The sequence below is a fragment of the Chrysemys picta genome, chromosome 8, assembly GCF_011386835.1.
Source record: "Chrysemys picta bellii isolate R12L10 chromosome 8, ASM1138683v2, whole genome shotgun sequence".
In the NCBI taxonomy this organism is placed as follows: domain Eukaryota; kingdom Metazoa; phylum Chordata; order Testudines; family Emydidae; genus Chrysemys; species Chrysemys picta.
The window spans coordinates 31,629,016-31,646,654 of NC_088798.1; the positions used below are offsets into that span (position 1 = coordinate 31,629,016).

Sequence of the window (17,639 nt, forward strand, 5' to 3'; positions counted from 1 at the left end):
ATACAACACAGAAAATGGTAGTTTTTGTTGGGGATAGGTCAAGATTTGTTTGCTTGAAGTGTCTCCTGCCAACTCTAGGAAATACAGAGTTAAGGTAATGTCTCCCACACCAAATCCACACACAACATTAACTCTGTATTTCCTGATAGTCAAAGGCTGAAGATCAACCACGTTCCACATTTTGGAAGGGCATGAGAAAGCACTAGGCAACCTTAACTCTTTGTTAACAAAGTTTTATGACAGTGAATGTCCCTTGTTTTCTGAGGAAGTGGTGGTAATGAGTTCTGACTGAGTTCTGTGGACCTCTCCACCAGAGAACCAGTTCTTTTGGACTCTTGAACTGGCCTCTCTGGTGTCATTTTTATACCCCTGCCCCTTTTGTCAGACCAGTTTTCAATAAAATATCCTTATGCAAGCAGATTTTAGACTAACTTTCAATATACTCTAAAAATCAAAAGCAGGTCATTGTGCATGACTGTATGAGGCTGTATTTTGGGAACTCCTTGACCAAATGACTTTAAACTTGCACCACAAAGTTTACCCCAATCCCTGTTCTGGCATACCAATTTTCAAGATAATCTCCTTATGGATATGGAACTTAGAGCACTTCAAAAAATCTGTTCTAAATCTCTTCAATAATCCTGCCTACACTTGAGGCACAACTACCAAAAGAAAACTCTTTGCAGCTTCTCCCCCCAAGCAGAGTGCTTGCATAACCAGACACTTCCAGGTATTTGCAAAGGAGAAGACTTGTACTCTTAGCCCTTGAACAGTCTTGGGTGCAGGACAACTGCTTATTCCCCTATGCCAGGTGTAGTCAATTATTTTTTGTCATGGTCCAAATTTCTTGGTCAAGATATAGTCAAGATCCAGACTCCAGAGAAAATAATAAAAAAATTAACAATAATGATGATAATAAGTAAAGAAAAAGATTTTTGGGGTCTGTTCAAAAGTGTCTGGCAGCCCGCATTTGGCCTGCGGTTTTCCTATTGACTACCCCTGCCCTATGCCACCAAGTGACTGTCATGTGAGCTGAGCTCCATTCAGATGGTCATCACGGTACTGTGCCCCAAGCTTTAGGTGCACTAATCTAAAAGTGTATGTGCAAATCACTTTCTCTGGCATGCATCACAGATGTGTGCCAATTTATAGAGCCAGGAAGACACTTTAATAACTCTATTAAATATTTTTGGGGGAGATACTGTAGCTCTGGAATATCTTGGCAAAGTGATGCGACATTGTATCAGTGTCTGCATCCTCGGCCCAGATGAGGCAAACCAGTTTTCAAGACAATCTGAGTATACATGTGAACGCTAGCGCATGCTGAAAAACTGGCTCTTAAAAAGAGAGCTCAATTCAACCTATGATTTGGTAAAGCCGCTCCATGATTCCTGTGTGTAGTCTAAACAAATTAATTTAGTCTTGGACAACATTCTCTTTCTTTTCCTTGCCCCATAGAACAACAATCAGCCTTTTATTTAAGGTTCATTAAATAACTTTTAAGTTGCATAGTAGGTGAAAACTGGCTGAGTTGCACCAGCAGAAGATTTAGTATAACCCAAGAAGGGGATGCAAAGATTATTTTAAATCACCTTTTTGTTCCCCATACAGATTCTGAGTCAGTCCCCTCCCCTAGTACAACTTAGAGTAGCCTGAAGTAGGTTTATATGAAGGGTCTACCCTAAATATGGTGCTATAAATAAGATGAAGACTTGACATACCTGTCCTTTCTCGATCCATTAACTAAAAATATGACGAATTAAGTTCCCATGATAAAGTTGTCATTATTACCCAAAACTTTCTGGATGTGTGCCAGCGGGACCCTAACAGTAAAATCAGGACGACTAGTTATGCAGTTGCAGAGTAAACCTTGTTATATATTGTCTATAATAGTTGTTAGGAAATAGTTGTAATTTTTGTACATCAGCTTCAACGGGGCTACTTACATCTGAAAAGTTAAGCATGTGTATTTGCAGGATTCAGATTTAAGTAACTATGTTGTTATAAATAACTAGGCCTCATTTATATAAAGATACCCCTGAAATATAGATACAGATTGATCTGATGACTGTAGAACTATTTTGACAGCTTTGTTTTTATGTAAGAGAGACAGTCTGCATGTTCACATTTAATTATTTTTGCACTGCATGCCAGCTTCTGCTGGGGAGTGTTACTGCTTCCTTGTTGCTCAGCAGCAGTAGTATGAGTACACTCAAGCTGTTCTGGCCAATCTCTGTTGGCAAGCCCAGCCTGGAAATAATCATTGTAATTTATTGTTTGATTTTTTTATATCTGTGAAAACATAAATTCCAGTTCTAGAGTATGCAAGCTACATTTAAACCTTGTCTATACAAATAAATTACACTGGCTTAACTAACAATCTGTTTGTAAAGCAATTTTAAACAGGTGCAAATCCCTGTGTGGACATACTTCCATTAGTTCATAAATGGTAATGTCAGTTTAGACTGAGCAGCTACATTTACTGAAACAAGCTAAACTGATGTAACCCAGCGTCCACACTTGGCCTGGCACCAGTTTAACTAAATTTGTTTGAAATCCTGTTTGCAGCTAAATTGGAGCAACTTTGTGTTGGCTGTAGACCAGGCCTTAGTACCAGAGAGGAGGAAACAAATGGCTTGAAGGTGGGGTTCTTTCTGACCTGGGGAGGCAATGAGGATAACTGGCTGAGCCTAATCTCCAAATGTGGCAGAGATGCCCCTCCTGCCCAAATCCAGGCACAAACACTGCTGTCTGTATCACAGATATATTACTGAACTGCCCCTCAGTCTCCTTCGGGGCTGTGTTTGTGTGTTGTATTGCCAAATCCAAGTGGTAAGATTAGAAACTTAGTTTAAAGAAAGCTGAGCGTTTTACTTAGTAACAGGACTCCAGGAGCTGGGGATTTGCGGACTCAAGGCTTCACGCAAAAAAAACTAACAAAAATTCAGGAGTTGGCATCAGTGGGAGGCACCATCTTCTCTCATCCCCGCTTCACAGCGATGGGGGGCGGCCCCTAGGCCGTGCTGAGCGGCTGCCCCCTACACTCGGCGCGTCCCCGCTTTGCTCTAAGTGGAAAGTTGTAGGGTTCGCGCCCCACGAACCTGCACCCCCCCATCACGTGCTCATACGGAGCCGCAAAGCAGCGATGCGTTTGCGACAGGGTGACAGCCAAATGGTGCGACAGCCGCGGCGGGCGGCCCCAGCCAGCTGCGGTGGAGGCGGCGGCCGAGGGCTGCTGGAGCCGAACAAGGAGGAGCCAGGGCGGGGGAAGCGGCGCTCGGGTGGGCGGCCAGCCGGGGAGCGCAGCGCCCGTGCCGACCCCCATGAGAGGGGGGGTTCTTGCCCCTCCCGGATCCCCCAGGCTCCCGCCCGGGCTGAGCACTCAGCGCCCCCTCCCCCCGATTAGTCCCGGCCCCAGACCCGCCTCCCTCCCCTCCCCGGCGGCAGCGTCCAGGTGCGGAGTTCAAACCAGAGCGCAATGGCGTCCAACACGGCGGAGAGGGAGATTCTCCTCACCGACCTCCAGGTAAGAGGGGCCGGGGTCGCTCAGTGCCCGGGCTCAGGCCGCCGCGGGGAGCCCGCTCGCCTCCTGCCCCCGGGGGCCGGGCCCCGTTCCTGTCTCAGCCCCGCTGCCTGGAGAAACCAACCGCCCCCTGCCTCCTTCAGGCCCGGTCCCCGCGGCACAACGCTCCGCGGACTGGATGCTGAGACCCTCCCCCCGTCCCAGGCCGGTTCCGCGGGTGCTGAGGGGATGGACCCCACCCCATTCCGCCGCCCCGCCTGGGTCCGGCTCTGGTCTCCTCCTCCTCCTCCCCCTTTCCAGCGAGGGGATGCTGGGGCAGTCGCCTTCCCCTCCGCCAGGCCCCCAGCCCCGTCTGGGCTCCTGCTTAGCGCGCGCTGCCCGGAGGATAATCTTCTTGGCCAGAGCCGCTTCCCTCCCTCATCGGATTAATGCCCGGAGTGACTCAGGAAGCGTCCCCCCCCTCTGGGCAGGTTGTTTGAGAGTGAGCTGAAACGGCCTCTCCAAGCCTTGTCTCGAGCTCGCAAACAGATTAATAGCCCCTGAAATCCTTGTTCAAGTGGTGTGAGGTCCCTTCTCTTCCACGTGCCGCTGCCGAGATTTTTCTTTCCCCTTCTCGCTCCGTTCAGCCCCTTAGGTGCACATCAAGTTGTATTTACAAACACCCGAGTCGGTTCATTGAAGGAAATAAATGTAATTGGTTAGTCAGCGCTGGGCACCCTGTGCATAGTAGAGGATGTGAATAGAGCAACTTTTTCAGCTGTGTCACTTGCAAATGTTCTCTCCAGCAGGGAAACAGTCAGGTCTAATTCCAGTCTTTTTCTAGTAGAAAGTATTTTTCTTTGTTTTTTCATTCCCGTTGAAGTGCTTGATGATCATACCAGATGCAGCTTTTCTTGTATGTAGCCTTTGGGCTTGTAATCCATGCAGAGAAGAAAATGGACAGATAGAAATGTAGTTCAGTACATTCAGAGAACTCCTTTCTTTAGTTGTAGAATAATAACTGGTAGAATGTTATGAAAATGCAGCTGTTTGTCATTTCCAAGCCTCTCTGAAAACAGGCCAGTTTCCTTGACTTGTGTAAAGTATGGAGTTAGACTATGAACAGTGTAACTGTTACAGTTCTCCAATATGTTTTGACTACAAGATTAAATAGAGATCTTTAGTAGACTTGCTGTGTACTTCTACTGCATGTTAGATTATTTCTCAACTAGGAAATGGATTTTGGTAGCTCTTGCCCCCTGCTCCCCAACCTTCTGTTCAGACTTCATAACTTTAATTAATCTATACAAAATAAGGGGTTACAGTTTTTATAGGGCAAAGATGCAACTCTGAATATCACCTTCAAGTTAGTAATAGGACAATAAGCTAAAGTCTGTAACTGGAAATTATGTAATTTGAGTGGAAATGAACAAAAGGTCCCTGAAAGAAAAACGTTTTACTTTGAGTAATTTGTATGTAATTTTTTTAAAATGTAGTAGTGGTATTTACAGTATGTACATGCTTACTACTAAGAGTCTACGGCACGGTTGGGCAAACTTTTTGTCCCGAGGGCCACATCTGGGAATAGAAATTGTATGGCGGGCCATGAATGCTCACAGAATTGGGGTTGGGGTGCGGGAGGGGTTGAGGGCTCTGGGGTGGGGCCAGAAATGTGGCATTCAGGGTGTGGGTGGGGCCTCTGGAGTGAGGTGTGCCCGGGAGGTGAGGGCTCTGAGGTGGGGCTGGGGATGAGACGTTTGGGGTATAGGAGGGTGCTCTGGGCTGGGGATGAGACGTTTGGGGAGGGGAATCAGGGCTGGGGCAGGGGGTTGGGGTGTGGGAAGGGGTGCAGGCTCTGGCTGGGGTGCGGGTTCTGGGGTGGGGTGGAGGATGAGGGGTTTGCGGTGCAGGAGGATGCTCAGGGCTGGGATTGAGGGGTTTGGAGGGTGGAAGGGGGATCAGGGCTGGGGCCGGGGGTTGGGGTGTGAGGAGAGGCTCAGAGGTGCAGGCTCTGGGCAGCGCTTACCTCAAGCAGCTCCCGGAAGCAGCGGCATGTCCGTTCTCCGGCTCCTACGTGGAGGCGTGACCAAGCAGCTGTGTGTGCTGCCCTGTCCGCAGGCACCACCCCTGTAGCTCCCATCAGAGCGCTGGAGGGGGCCATTGGAGCGCGGTCATGCCGCTGCTTCTGGGAGCTGCGTGGAGCGGCCCCCAACCCTGCTCCCCAGCTGGAGTACTGTAGGGGGGCCATGCTGCAGCTTCTGAGAGCCGCATGGAGCGGCCCCTGACCCTGTGTGCTGGCCGAAGTGGGGCCATTTGGCTGCTTCTGTGAGCCGCATGAAGCGGCCCCCGACCTTGCTCCCTGGATGGAGCGCTGGAGCAGGGCAAGCTCCAGACCCCGCTCCCCAGTGGGAGGGCAAGGACCTGCTTAAAACAGCTGGTGGGCGGATCCAGCCCACGGATCGTAGTTTGCCCACCCCAGTCTAAGGGAAAGAATGTACAATGAATATTGAGCATACTTCATTTACTTACTGCAAGGGTAGTCAGTTATTTTTGTCATGGTCCATATTTCTTGGTCACGGTATAGTCAAGGTTCAGACTCTGGAGAAACATTTTTCACACCAATAATGATAATAAGTAAATAAAAAATGTTGTGGTCCATTCAAAAGCATCTGGCAGTCCAGATTTGGTACATGATCTGCCTATTGACTTACTGCCTATAATGAGAGCAAGACTAAAGACAAGGCACTACCTCAAAAGTTAAACTTCAATTGCTGGTTCATAACATGACTTTCTATCGAAAGAGTTTATACTAACCTTTCATAAACTATCAGTGTTTTAATACAAACTTGATATTGCTGATACCCAAGTTGTGTGACATTTTTGAAACATCCCTGTGGCAGAACAATACTTTAATTAAATGGTTGTCACAATGTTATATATACAAAAAAGTGAATATGAATAGAGGCAAAACTGAATTTATTTAGAAATACTAGAAATATTTATTAGAAACTTTGTAGCAGAACTGCATAGTAGAGAACAGTGACATTTTTTTATGGAAAACCCCAGAGTGGAACGAATCCTGTGTCTTCTGTATTTTCTACACTACGAGTAGTAATATATAATATGTACCAATATATGTAAATCTAGCTGTCAATACAGGAAGCTTACAATATTAACAAGGAAATCCAAATGAAGTTTAAATTTATTATTCTGTCAACTCTGCAAAATATAGAAAAGAACCATCGTATCAGAATGGACAACTTTGTGAAAGTTATATAATTTATTTTTACAGTGGCATGGATTAGTTTTATATCCCCTTTTCCTATCATTTTATATTATTCACTTAAACTGTGGTTTATTAGATTTCTACTTTTTTTCTGGAAAAATTGCATATCCGAATTTTGAATTTACCACTCTTCTTATTTAAAATAAGATTTAATGAGCTGTATTAAATCATATACATTAAAGTTTTTTGTTTGAGATGGTTCCAGTATAAGGCACTTAACTGTAGTTCACAACAGGAGTGCACAGTTGCACTCACGTTTCTTTAATTCACTGGCTCATTTTTTATCTACAAGTAACATCTAAAACTACTGTAATTGATATGGGTTAGGAGAATTTATTTTCACTTTTACTTTATGTATTTGACAGAACTTTGCCTAGTCGGTTTTCCCTAGGTAGTCAAGACAGTCTCCTTTTGTTCATGTGGGTCTTTTGGCAAGAAAACTTGGGAGCAGGTGTACTAGCTGAAACTGTTTCTAACTCATTTTTGTGACATTGACAGCTATTGGGTTGAAGGTCCCATACAGTGACCACTCTAAATGTCTCATTCAGTTTCCACTGTAATTTCATTCAGTCTTTAAAGACCATTTTTAAAGCCTCGTGTTTTCACGAGATACATTTCACTGTATTTTAGTCATGTTAGCTTGGGATTCTGCTGGGGGGGGGGGGGCGGGGTGATAAGGAACTGAAGAATGTGGCTTCCAGTGCATATGCTGGTGATCTGGAATTTCCCAGTAACAAAATCTACAACTTTGTTCTCTCTGCCAGTAACATCATTACAAGCAGCGGTAAAATATTTTATATCTATGCTAATGGAGAGTATTAAGAAAATGTTAAAAGAATGCATAGAACCAACTGATCTTATAGTAAAGATTCAAAGCATTACCTAAATCAGGTATAGTCTAAGTATTTGCTAGAATTCTGTAATTAGAAGGTAATGTTTAGTTTTTGGACAGTACTTCATTCTTGGCAAAATATGATGAGCATGATAAGGCGAAAACATTCACAAGTAGCTGACAGTACAGTTTACTAGGAACTGATGCAGCAGTTACTGTAGCAAATATGCTTGTTTCAAAATGAACTTGACCTACAAAGAGAGATTTTGCTAACTTTGACATATTAACTGGACATTTCTTATGTAACAAACACAAGGTTTGACTGTATATCTGATTAAATTGATTTTTTTTAAAAGAAATTAAACTTAAAATTTGTTTTGGCTTCCATATGTAAGTAGGAAAATAGATTTCAGTTGGTACCTTAATTTTCTATATCTGTCTTCAGTAAAATACAAAAAAAGTTGAGTACTGGATTGTTTACAGAATTATTAATGAAATATGGAAAAATCTTGCACTTGTCTCTAGGTTGCTGGTTCAGATTTGCCAAAGGTCAGAAATACAGATCAGTAGCTGTTGAATGAAAATACGTTAAATGAGTTTGGTGGTCTGTCAGATTTGTTCATAATAGGTTCTGTTTGGCATCCTTGTTGGCTTATCAGATGACACTGCCAAAGTCATGGAAAATAAACTACCTTTTTACCCCTACAGATAGTCCCTTCATGTCACACAATTCAGATACTTCTATAGGAGTGATGGGGTGAGGAAGAATAATCACCTAGGTATAAATCAAGTATTCAAACTCTTTCCTGTTGTGCTACATAAACAGTAGTAGTAATTTTGAGAAAAAGAGAGGAATTACTAAAAGCCTATGCAAAACCTGGTTTTATGACATTCTGTAGCTTACATATATAACATCATCTATTTCACAACTTAAACAAATATGTTTAAAAAAACCAACCCCTCCCTTCCAAATACTTACCATCTGCATCGTAAGCCATCCACATATGCTCCCCTTTTCAGCTTCACAGGGAAGAAGTCATTACAAATAAGGTTTTGTGTGTAGTGTTCTGTTTTCTAATTGTAAATTTGACAATTTGTACAAGAAGTCTTGTCTATTTCAGACTACTGGTGCTTCCTTGAGAGTGGTGAAGCTTAACAGAAGCCATATCGTTAAGAAGTTGTTACACAGTTGGATAATGAAAATACTTATGCATGTGAATAGCTTTACTCATGCATATTAAATTGTATTTATATGAGTAAAGTTACTGATGACCTAATTGTGTATAGGACCTGCTCCTTAGAGGTACAGGGCTTTGATTTTGCTCTTGAATCCTCTTTCATTGATATTCTAGAATATATTTAAATAATTAAATTTCATATTCATTCAAAATTTTGCCCCAAACAACTATTAGCACTTACCATTAGTTTGTTCTTTTGAGTTATGTCTACACTGGTAACTGAACGACCAATCTTTTGTCTTTCAGAGGTGTTAAAAACATACACGAAAGACAAAAGTTTTGCCGATGACAAGCGCCGGTGTGAACAGCACTGTGTTGGCTGACAACGCTAACGCTGCTTGTTGCGGATGGAAGTTTTTTGTGAGCAGGAGAGCTGACAAACAGTGGCTACACTGCACGCCTTTTGCAACGTGGTTGTAGCGAGACAGTCCTGTTGCTAAAAGCTGCGTAGTGTAGACATAGCCTAAGTATATTATTGGCAGCGGTTTTTTAATTTAAACTGAGTGGCAAAGAATTAGGACCTAACTCCACCATTACTACAGGCCATAACCTAGTATGATGAGGAGTCTCGTTTTCTTCAAATTGGGCTGCTGAAGTTCGTAAATTATTCACGTTTTTTCAGAATTGGGTCTTAAATGTGAACAAGTATATTTACCTAAATAACAACTTTATTTGTAAACGTCTTTTTCTGGAGTATACCTATGGACCTGAGCAGAATAAAGAAAAAAAATGTGTTTTATGTTTTCATAGAAATTTGATTTTGATGAAGTCTTCCAGCCAGCCCTGTTACCTGATTTACTAATCAGATACTATATTGCCAGCAATCTTTCCAGGCTAAACTTCACAAAAGAAACCTTTCATAAGTCATTTTAAATGTTTACCTCAAAATGGAAATAAGTTAAAAGGATATTACCAAGTTAATTTAGACAGAAGTGTGTTTTTATTGTTTGAAATGGCACTGAACATTATCATAACAGAATGTACAGGGAAAGTGATATACACAATGTGCCATTCAGTTAACTGAAATGATTATTTTTCTCTGGCAGTTAACTTCTCATGTTTGTGTTTGTTTTTTTCCACACCTCAACATGGGAGAAAAACACTTAGAAATGAATGTGATTTGGGGGGAAATGGCAAGGGTATCAATGACATGTGTAGTGCCTGAAAATAATTAACTTATTTTTGAAATAAGTTTTACAATTTTTTGAGTACTACTATAAAATTATTTTTGTCTTAAATGAAATGGAATATTTAGTATCTATGTTTTGGATTAGAGCACTGGGCTGGAGCTCAGGAGACCATGGTTCTATTCCTGGCCCTTCCACTGACCAGCTGGAGCTGGGTGATCTTGGGCAGTCACTTCATCTCTCTGTGCCTCAGTTGGGATAGGGATAACGAAACTGACCTCCTTTATTAAGCACTTTGTGATGTACAGTTGAAAAGCACTATATAAGAACTAAATATTATTTATTATTCAAACTTAGTTAAAATAGTTGGGTGAATTTTAAAACTGCACAAGAATCCTAGTTACTCTTTTGAATAGTGTACTACTTTCAGAAATTAAACTATAAAAGATTACCCTCAAATAACTTCTTCATCTCAGTTGTTCCTACAGAACAAAAAAGCCCTCACAGGTAAGCCTAAAATTGTCCTTGACCATCCTTTTGTGTCATAGGTATTGAAGTACCTGTAGAGTTGCCCAGTACTTCTCAGATCCTTGAATACTGTCCCCATAACATGGGTTTAGGGAAGAATTCCAGCTCTAATTCTAAATTTCTCTGCTTGTGTGGGTTTAAGATACACTTTAATTGTAATTGTTTTTAACATTTCATTCTCTTTAAACATTTTTAAAAGCTGGAAAAATTCTTAATGGGACAAAAATAATCCTTAAATATGTAGTTTTATTGATGTGTTAATTTTGAGTCACCTTTTGAACTGCTGTCCTGTCAGCTGATCTATAATAATTTTTGGCTACCTTTTCTTTTACTCAGCGGCAGTTGGTGCTTCTTGTGTCGTTGGATACAAGACTGTTGCTTTAACTTTTGTTCAGCATCCAGTTGCATGCTGATGGGCAATAGCGACATAGATATGTATTCACAACATGCGTAATAGCTCCTCCATCTGAGCAGTTTTGTATATTGTGAGATTGGGTATCCATTATGGTAGAATTCAAAATACCCTAGTAGAATTCCTTATAAAAGCTAATTGTACATGCACTTCATGTTGGGGGTGAGATGGCTCAAGGGATTAATAGTGGGATAGGCAATCTCCTCTCTAAATCCCCAGTTCAGCAGAGCATATAAATACATGGGTAAGTGCTTTAATGAGTGGGGATGAACTGCTGAATCTGGGCCTAAAACATCATTTCACATCTGGCTCAGGTTCATAGTGACCAAGCATTGTGGACTTTATACTGTGGTCTCAGTCTAATTTTTCCCCATCACCAAAACCACTGTTGCACTTGGCACTAGTTGGTTGTTTCATTGCTCTTCTTAGCTAAGGTGCCAGTGATTGAATGAGAATAGAGACTAAACTGGACTTTCACCTCTAGGGATGTTTCCTGCAGAACATGAATGAGACATTTGAATAGTGTGTTGAAGCTTTAATAAGCACAGGCAGTAGTATACTACTTTTGGGAATAGTGGGCTTAGTTTCTAATGCAGTTGAGCTAACTTCTTTCATAAGCGTTGCATTAACTTTTTAAAAATAATTCCTAGGTTGAGGTTTATATTAATTTCATATGCCTGATTTTATAACACTTTGAATAAGTGATTAAAAACTGCTTTATTGCAGCATAAGAAGTTGAGGCTTCATAAAGCCAACAAAACACTTGGAAAAACATGCCGTAGGAGCTCGGGGGGTATAGACTGGCAGGGACATGTAGCAGATGACTTACAAGTTTCATTTCCTTGAATCGGTGATTGAAAAAATTAATAAAATTTAAGATTGAGAATTTTGCATACACAAAGGTCAGGGAACTTAAATAAGCTTCTCACAGACCACTTATCTCTTCTGCCTTTAACATATAGTAACATCATCCAATAACCATACAAATATGATTAAAGTATTTTAGTATTTGTGATCAAAACTATATTAAAGTGTTTTTTAAGGGGAATAGATTTGTTGTATTTTTCATACCCATGAGCATGGGTATCTTAACATGTTTTGATTTCTTTTAAATGTAACTTGTACTCTGAATTTCTTGTGTTTATAATGTTTACAATAATTAATAATTTTGCTTAGGTGCAACCTAATTTCTTCAAATATGGCCAAACTCCAGATGGATAGTTAATTTGGTTTATATACACTACGTATATTTATTAGGAGCAGGATGAGAACATCATCTACATACACATTAATTTGTGTGGGTCTTCTAAGCAGCAACAGGTAAGAGAAAAAGTTTAAAAAGAAAGTCTGGTGTAAAACAAAATAAAACTGGCATGGGAACTGAGGAGAAGGTTATTTATCCCTTTTAAATGACTGGATTTCAAGTTGGAGTCCATTGAACAATGTGTCATTCAAGAAGTCCCTAAATAAATCTTTTTTTTTTTAAATAGTATGAGAAGAATATCTTCTGTTATTGATGAAGATGTTGCTTTATTGAGTGTATACATTTAGACACTCATTTTCTTCATGTTTATGGATAGGGCTCTACCAAATTTATGGTCCATTTTGATCAATTTCACCATCATAGGATTTTTAAAATAGCTGAAATAATGAAATTTACTATCTAAATCTGAAATTTGACCCCAAAAGGAGTTGTGTGTGGGGTCTAAAGGTTATTGTGTGTGTGTGGGGGGGGAGGCAGTGCTGCAACTCCCCTAAAATAACCTTATAACCCCCCCTGCAATTTCCTTTTGGGAAGGACCCCCAATTTGAGAAATGCCGGTCTCCGCCATGAAATCTGTATAGTATAGGGTAAAAGCACACAAAAGACTGGGGGAGACCAGCTTTCACAGTCCATGATGCATTTTTCATGGCTATGAATTTGGTAGTGCCCTATTTATGGCAGATGAAGATACGTCCTTGCACAACTCCCCTGAGTATGGGTTGTGCCAGTTAGTATGAGAGGAGTGTTATTTAATCTTTGTCTGTCTTAATTACGTTGATAAAGTTAGATGCATGTTCTTATGCCTTGCATTAAGGCCATATGTACACTAGCAGATGTAGATGTAGTTTGTTAAAGCAAAACTGTGCTTTTGCCTGCATAGCTAATTCCAGCCTCCTCTTTCTACTGGGTGAAGTAGGATAAACTGTTTGCCAATATATAACTGAGTCTACACTAAGGGCTTTTGCCACACAGGGTACGTCTTCGATTTATCCGGATCGAGATATTGCGTCTCGTTAGACCAGCCCACAGCTGTCGGTCAGGGATAACACCTCTTCACACTCTCTACTGACTTGGTTATGCTGGCAGAAATTTGTAGTGTATATATGGACTAATTAGCTAAAATTATCTCTTTTGCCTGAAGTCCTGTGGTGTGTGTGTGTGTGTTTTTTGTTTTTGGTTTAGAAATATGAGTTTCCTTTACGGTAGATTCTGTTTCTTGGAGATAGACAAACTGTTTACCTAATTTCTGAATAAGTACAAATCTGAGGATATGGTGGCTGCAGCTGGAAAATATGGATCTAATTAATGGCTGCTGTTCGTACTTCTATAGTTTACTGAAGTTTGTACAATAAACTAATGATCCTATTGAAGATTTTTTTTAAACCATTTTCTTTGTGAAGAGGTGGTAACAAGGATTATAGATTTCAAATTATGAGTGAACCTTATTTTCTGTGTCGCAGTAACAGTGTTTTTCCTGTTAAAGTTGAAAGGTATTTCTTTTGATAACTCTCTGACAGCATTTTTTTGGGTGATATGAAAAAGAGTAAAAAGAACAGGAGTACTTGTGGCACCTTAGAGACTAACAAATTTATTTGAGCATAAACTTTCATGGGCTACATAGAATGCATAGACTGGAACATATAGTGAGGAGATATATATATACACATACAGAGAACATGAAAAGGTGGGAGTTGTCCTACCAACTCTAAGAGGCTAATTAATCAAGAGAAAAAACTTTTGTAGTGATAATCAAAATAGCCCATTACAGACAGTTTGACAAGAGGTATGAGAATACTTAACATGGGGAAATAGATTCAATGTGTGTAATGGCTCAGCCGTTCGCAGTCTCTATTCAAGCCTAAATTGATAGTGTCTAATTTGCATATTAATTCAAGTTGAGCAGTTTCTCGTTGGAGTAACTGAAACTTAGGTCTAGAGCAGTAAGAGAGGAATTAGTAATATGTGCATAATCAGGTATACGTGCTTGCATATCATGGCTTCAGAACTGATCACAGAAGAGTTGTGGGGTCTATCTATTAGCATTACAGAAGTGTTGCAACTGTACCAGGTTGGAAAGAGTTACTTTTAATTTGGATTATAAATCAATTACACAAAAGTAATAGGTGGCAGAATTAATAAGTGTTGGGCAATGATCCAAAAATATTGTTCCAGCCCTCTAAATATAAGTGCTGATATACCTGTTTAGATGAGATTTATAGAAGTTGATATTCAGAAGTTTTAAAAAGGTTATGTTTTGCACACTGCCTTTATAGGCATAAGAGAACTACATGTATATGAACATTCCAAATGCATATATTACATCCCTGCTGTGTGCTTGTTTGTTAAATTACCAAAGGAAGTCGGTACTTAAACTAATGTGACAGATATTTGCCTGAGGTGGAAAGATATTTCTGGACTAAGTGGTTCAGATAACGCCTCCACATGCAAACAGGCACAAAGGTATATTGAGGGGTAGGGTGGAGGAATGAAATCTATCAGATCAATAGGCAATTTCTCATTTTAAGGTGTAGTTGTATTCTTGTGTAAATACTACAAAGAATCAAGTAAGACAGACCTGAATAAATACAATTGTGTAAATCGTCTATGGGAGTTGTTTGAGAAAGTTACTATTATGTACAAATATTGATAGAGATAATATAGCTCAGATCTTTCAGAAAGTTCCATGTCACAAGTTTCTGTAGGTATGGAAATATAAGGGTATACAAACAATCTTAACTGTGCTGTATACTGACACAATTTAAAAAAAAAAATCCTCTGATCTACCATTATACATAAAATTGTGTGGCTGTTGCATAGTGTCACAACAGGTCAGGTAAGGTTGTATGTTTGTTATAACTATGCATTTCTTTACTTTAATATGTGTGGATTGATTTTAATTTGAATGTTAACTCTGAATTTCCTAGGTTTATGCTTGGGTTTTGGGATTATAAAACCTACCTGCAACTTTTATACCCAATATTGCGCATATATACTCAACCTTAACTCCTTTTTAACGTAGTCTTTGATTATAAAATAGAAGTCCCAGTAATTATGCAGACTTTTATCGAAGGCAACTTGCCACATTTTTTTGGGAGAAACAGTGAGAAATTGAAAGTAGATCCCTTCTATTTTGCCTGTATCTAAAATTATTAAGTTATGTGAGAAGTTCTTTAGCACATCAAAACAAAGCTTCGTAGTTCCACAGGAATTGTAGTAATATTATGGGGTAGTCCTTGCTTACTGTGACCCTTGTATTATAGTTTAAAGTTGACCTATGATTTTTCAGTTTAAAAGCGGATTTTTTCCCCCCAAAGTGTTCTAAAATCCCCATGCATATATAGATTGTCTTGAAAATTTCTGGGCTTTAGTGGGGCCCAGGGTAGGTTTTTTGTTGTAAACTTGGGATCATTTTATCTAAGGGTTACAGAGAGAGAGAGCCCGGGGGAGGGGGAAAAAGCCTTGTCAGTAAACTTTTCCATTATTATTATTTTTTGTTTTTGCTTGTACCTATGGCTCAAACTATTGCACTGATTTCCCCCTCCCCCCCCCCCCATCCCTCAGCCCCAAGTGATCTCTGATTGGCTTTGATCACCGCTAGCATCTAGCAGAGGGTATTTTAAAAGTTTGGGGTTCATTCTAGCTCTTCAAACTGGCACCTCTGGGATAAACACTACGATGATTTGCACATATGCCCTGAAGGCTACTGCTCTGTGGCGAGTAACAGTGCATAGCAGCATGCCTGATATCAGTCAATGGATAGCTATAGGGAAGATACTAAAGAATCTGAACAACAGCCACATACTGTGAGTTCAAGTCCTGTCCTTGGCAGATTTCTGAGACTATTCATTTTGCGTTTTGTTTTGAGGGGCTCTGAAGAATCTAGTTCTGTGAAAAGAGGTAATATTTCCTTATCTCACGTATTTGGATCTCTTGCATAGCACACACCGGGGAAAAAAGAGGTTCCTGAAAAACTCTAGCTGCAGTTGCACATCCTTCAGATGGCAAGTCTGGTAATTTGCTACACCTAACACAATGAGGGCCTGAGTGTTTGAAGAAGCATGATGGCGTAGTGTAGAATTGTGTTGGATACAATACAGAAAATAGTAGGCTTTCTTAAGAAGTCAAGCTTTGCATAGTCCCAGTGTCTATTGCCAGTGACCGAGGGACAGAGTTAAATTTATATGGGTATGATATGGTGTGGGAGACATTACAGTAATTCTGTTTTTTCAGGTTTTCATAGGTTTGTGTTAAAACCATCTTCCACATTCTGGAAAGGCATTGAGGTAGCACTGGGCAACATTAAAACTATGTGTTAGTGAAACATTTTGGCAGTGAATTTTACGTCATTGAGTGAAAGGAAAACTGACTTGATGAGTGCGCTGCTGAAGGTGCACAATAAATAGAACATCAAACTTTTGGAGATGGAAAGAGCTCCTGTTGCCAAACTTCAGGATGGACATTTAGGACCCAAGAACTCTTTCAGTGTAGACCTTTAAAGTATGTGGAGGGTTTTCCTTACAGGCCTGACTGTTCTTGTAACTTGGGTAGCACTGTTGTCCAATACAGATCTTAAAGATGAAGTATCTGAGCTAATAAGTGGTAAAACATTTTCATCATATTTATCAGTTACTGAATAACAAATATTTTAAATGGTTCTTCACTGAAGAAAGCAAACAATCCTGGGTTTCATGTCTACAATATTATAGTATGCTCAGTGGTGGCATGAGTGATTGTATAAGGTACTTATTAGACCTTCCTTGGACAACTGTGTACAGTACTGGTTGTCATGCTTTAGATGCTTAGCCTGGCCAAAACTCCATAGCATATTGGTACAGAAATGCCTTGTTAGTTTCAAGTAAATCTGTTTATTTAAATATTGTTTTTAAGTTTTTGTTTTATTGGCTTCTATTTGGCAAAATATTGGCTTTCTTCCCCCACGCTATGGCCCCAGTCAATCCTGGATCTTTCTTACTTGTCATGATTGTTATCAGTGATGCCATTAGAGTTTTGCAAGTAGGATTTCTTGATTTACGGTCTCTGTTGGCTAGAATGTGGCTTTTCGGTAAGCAGAGCAAAATGATGCTCAGTGTTTTTCATGTCCCACAGTTCTTTACAAACATAATCTGCATAGCATCCCCACAAAGTGGTAACATTAACCCCAATTTACAGATGAAGAAACTAAATCACATGGAATATTGGTGGTCAATGAGAGAAAAAATCCTTGATCCCATCCCTGTGCTCTCACCCCTAGGTGACATCAACTCTCCAAGCCAATGCAGAACTTAGGTTTTTTGTTTCTCAGCAAAAGTAATAGATTATTTTAAAAAGTTTTGATAAGATGTGTGGACTAAATACTAAGGTCACACCCCTTCCCCAAGTTAATGTTAAATTGCTGATGCTCATAATTTATAATGTGTATCACACATTATAAGATAAAAGTAGTTTATCAC

The 17,639-nt window shown here is 40.2% G+C and overlaps 1 protein-coding gene across 6 annotated transcripts in view; it reads left to right on the forward strand.

The window, feature by feature from the left end:
* Positions 1 to 3,191: 3,191 nt before the first annotated feature.
* PKN2 (protein kinase N2) overlaps positions 3,192 to 17,639 on the forward strand; it is a 110,943-nt gene continuing 96,495 nt past the window's right edge. For 5 of the 6 annotated variants that reach the window (XR_010589694.1, XR_010589693.1, XR_010589696.1 and 2 more), the window contains exon 1: positions 3,192 to 3,526. Coding sequence is in view for 1 of the 6 variants with exons in the window: in XM_005298100.5 (XP_005298157.2) it covers positions 3,479 to 3,526 (48 nt within the window). In the remaining 5 variants the exon portion in view is untranslated. The remainder of the gene's footprint in view (positions 3,527 to 17,639) is intronic. The other variant, XM_042840533.2, reaches the window with a different exon arrangement.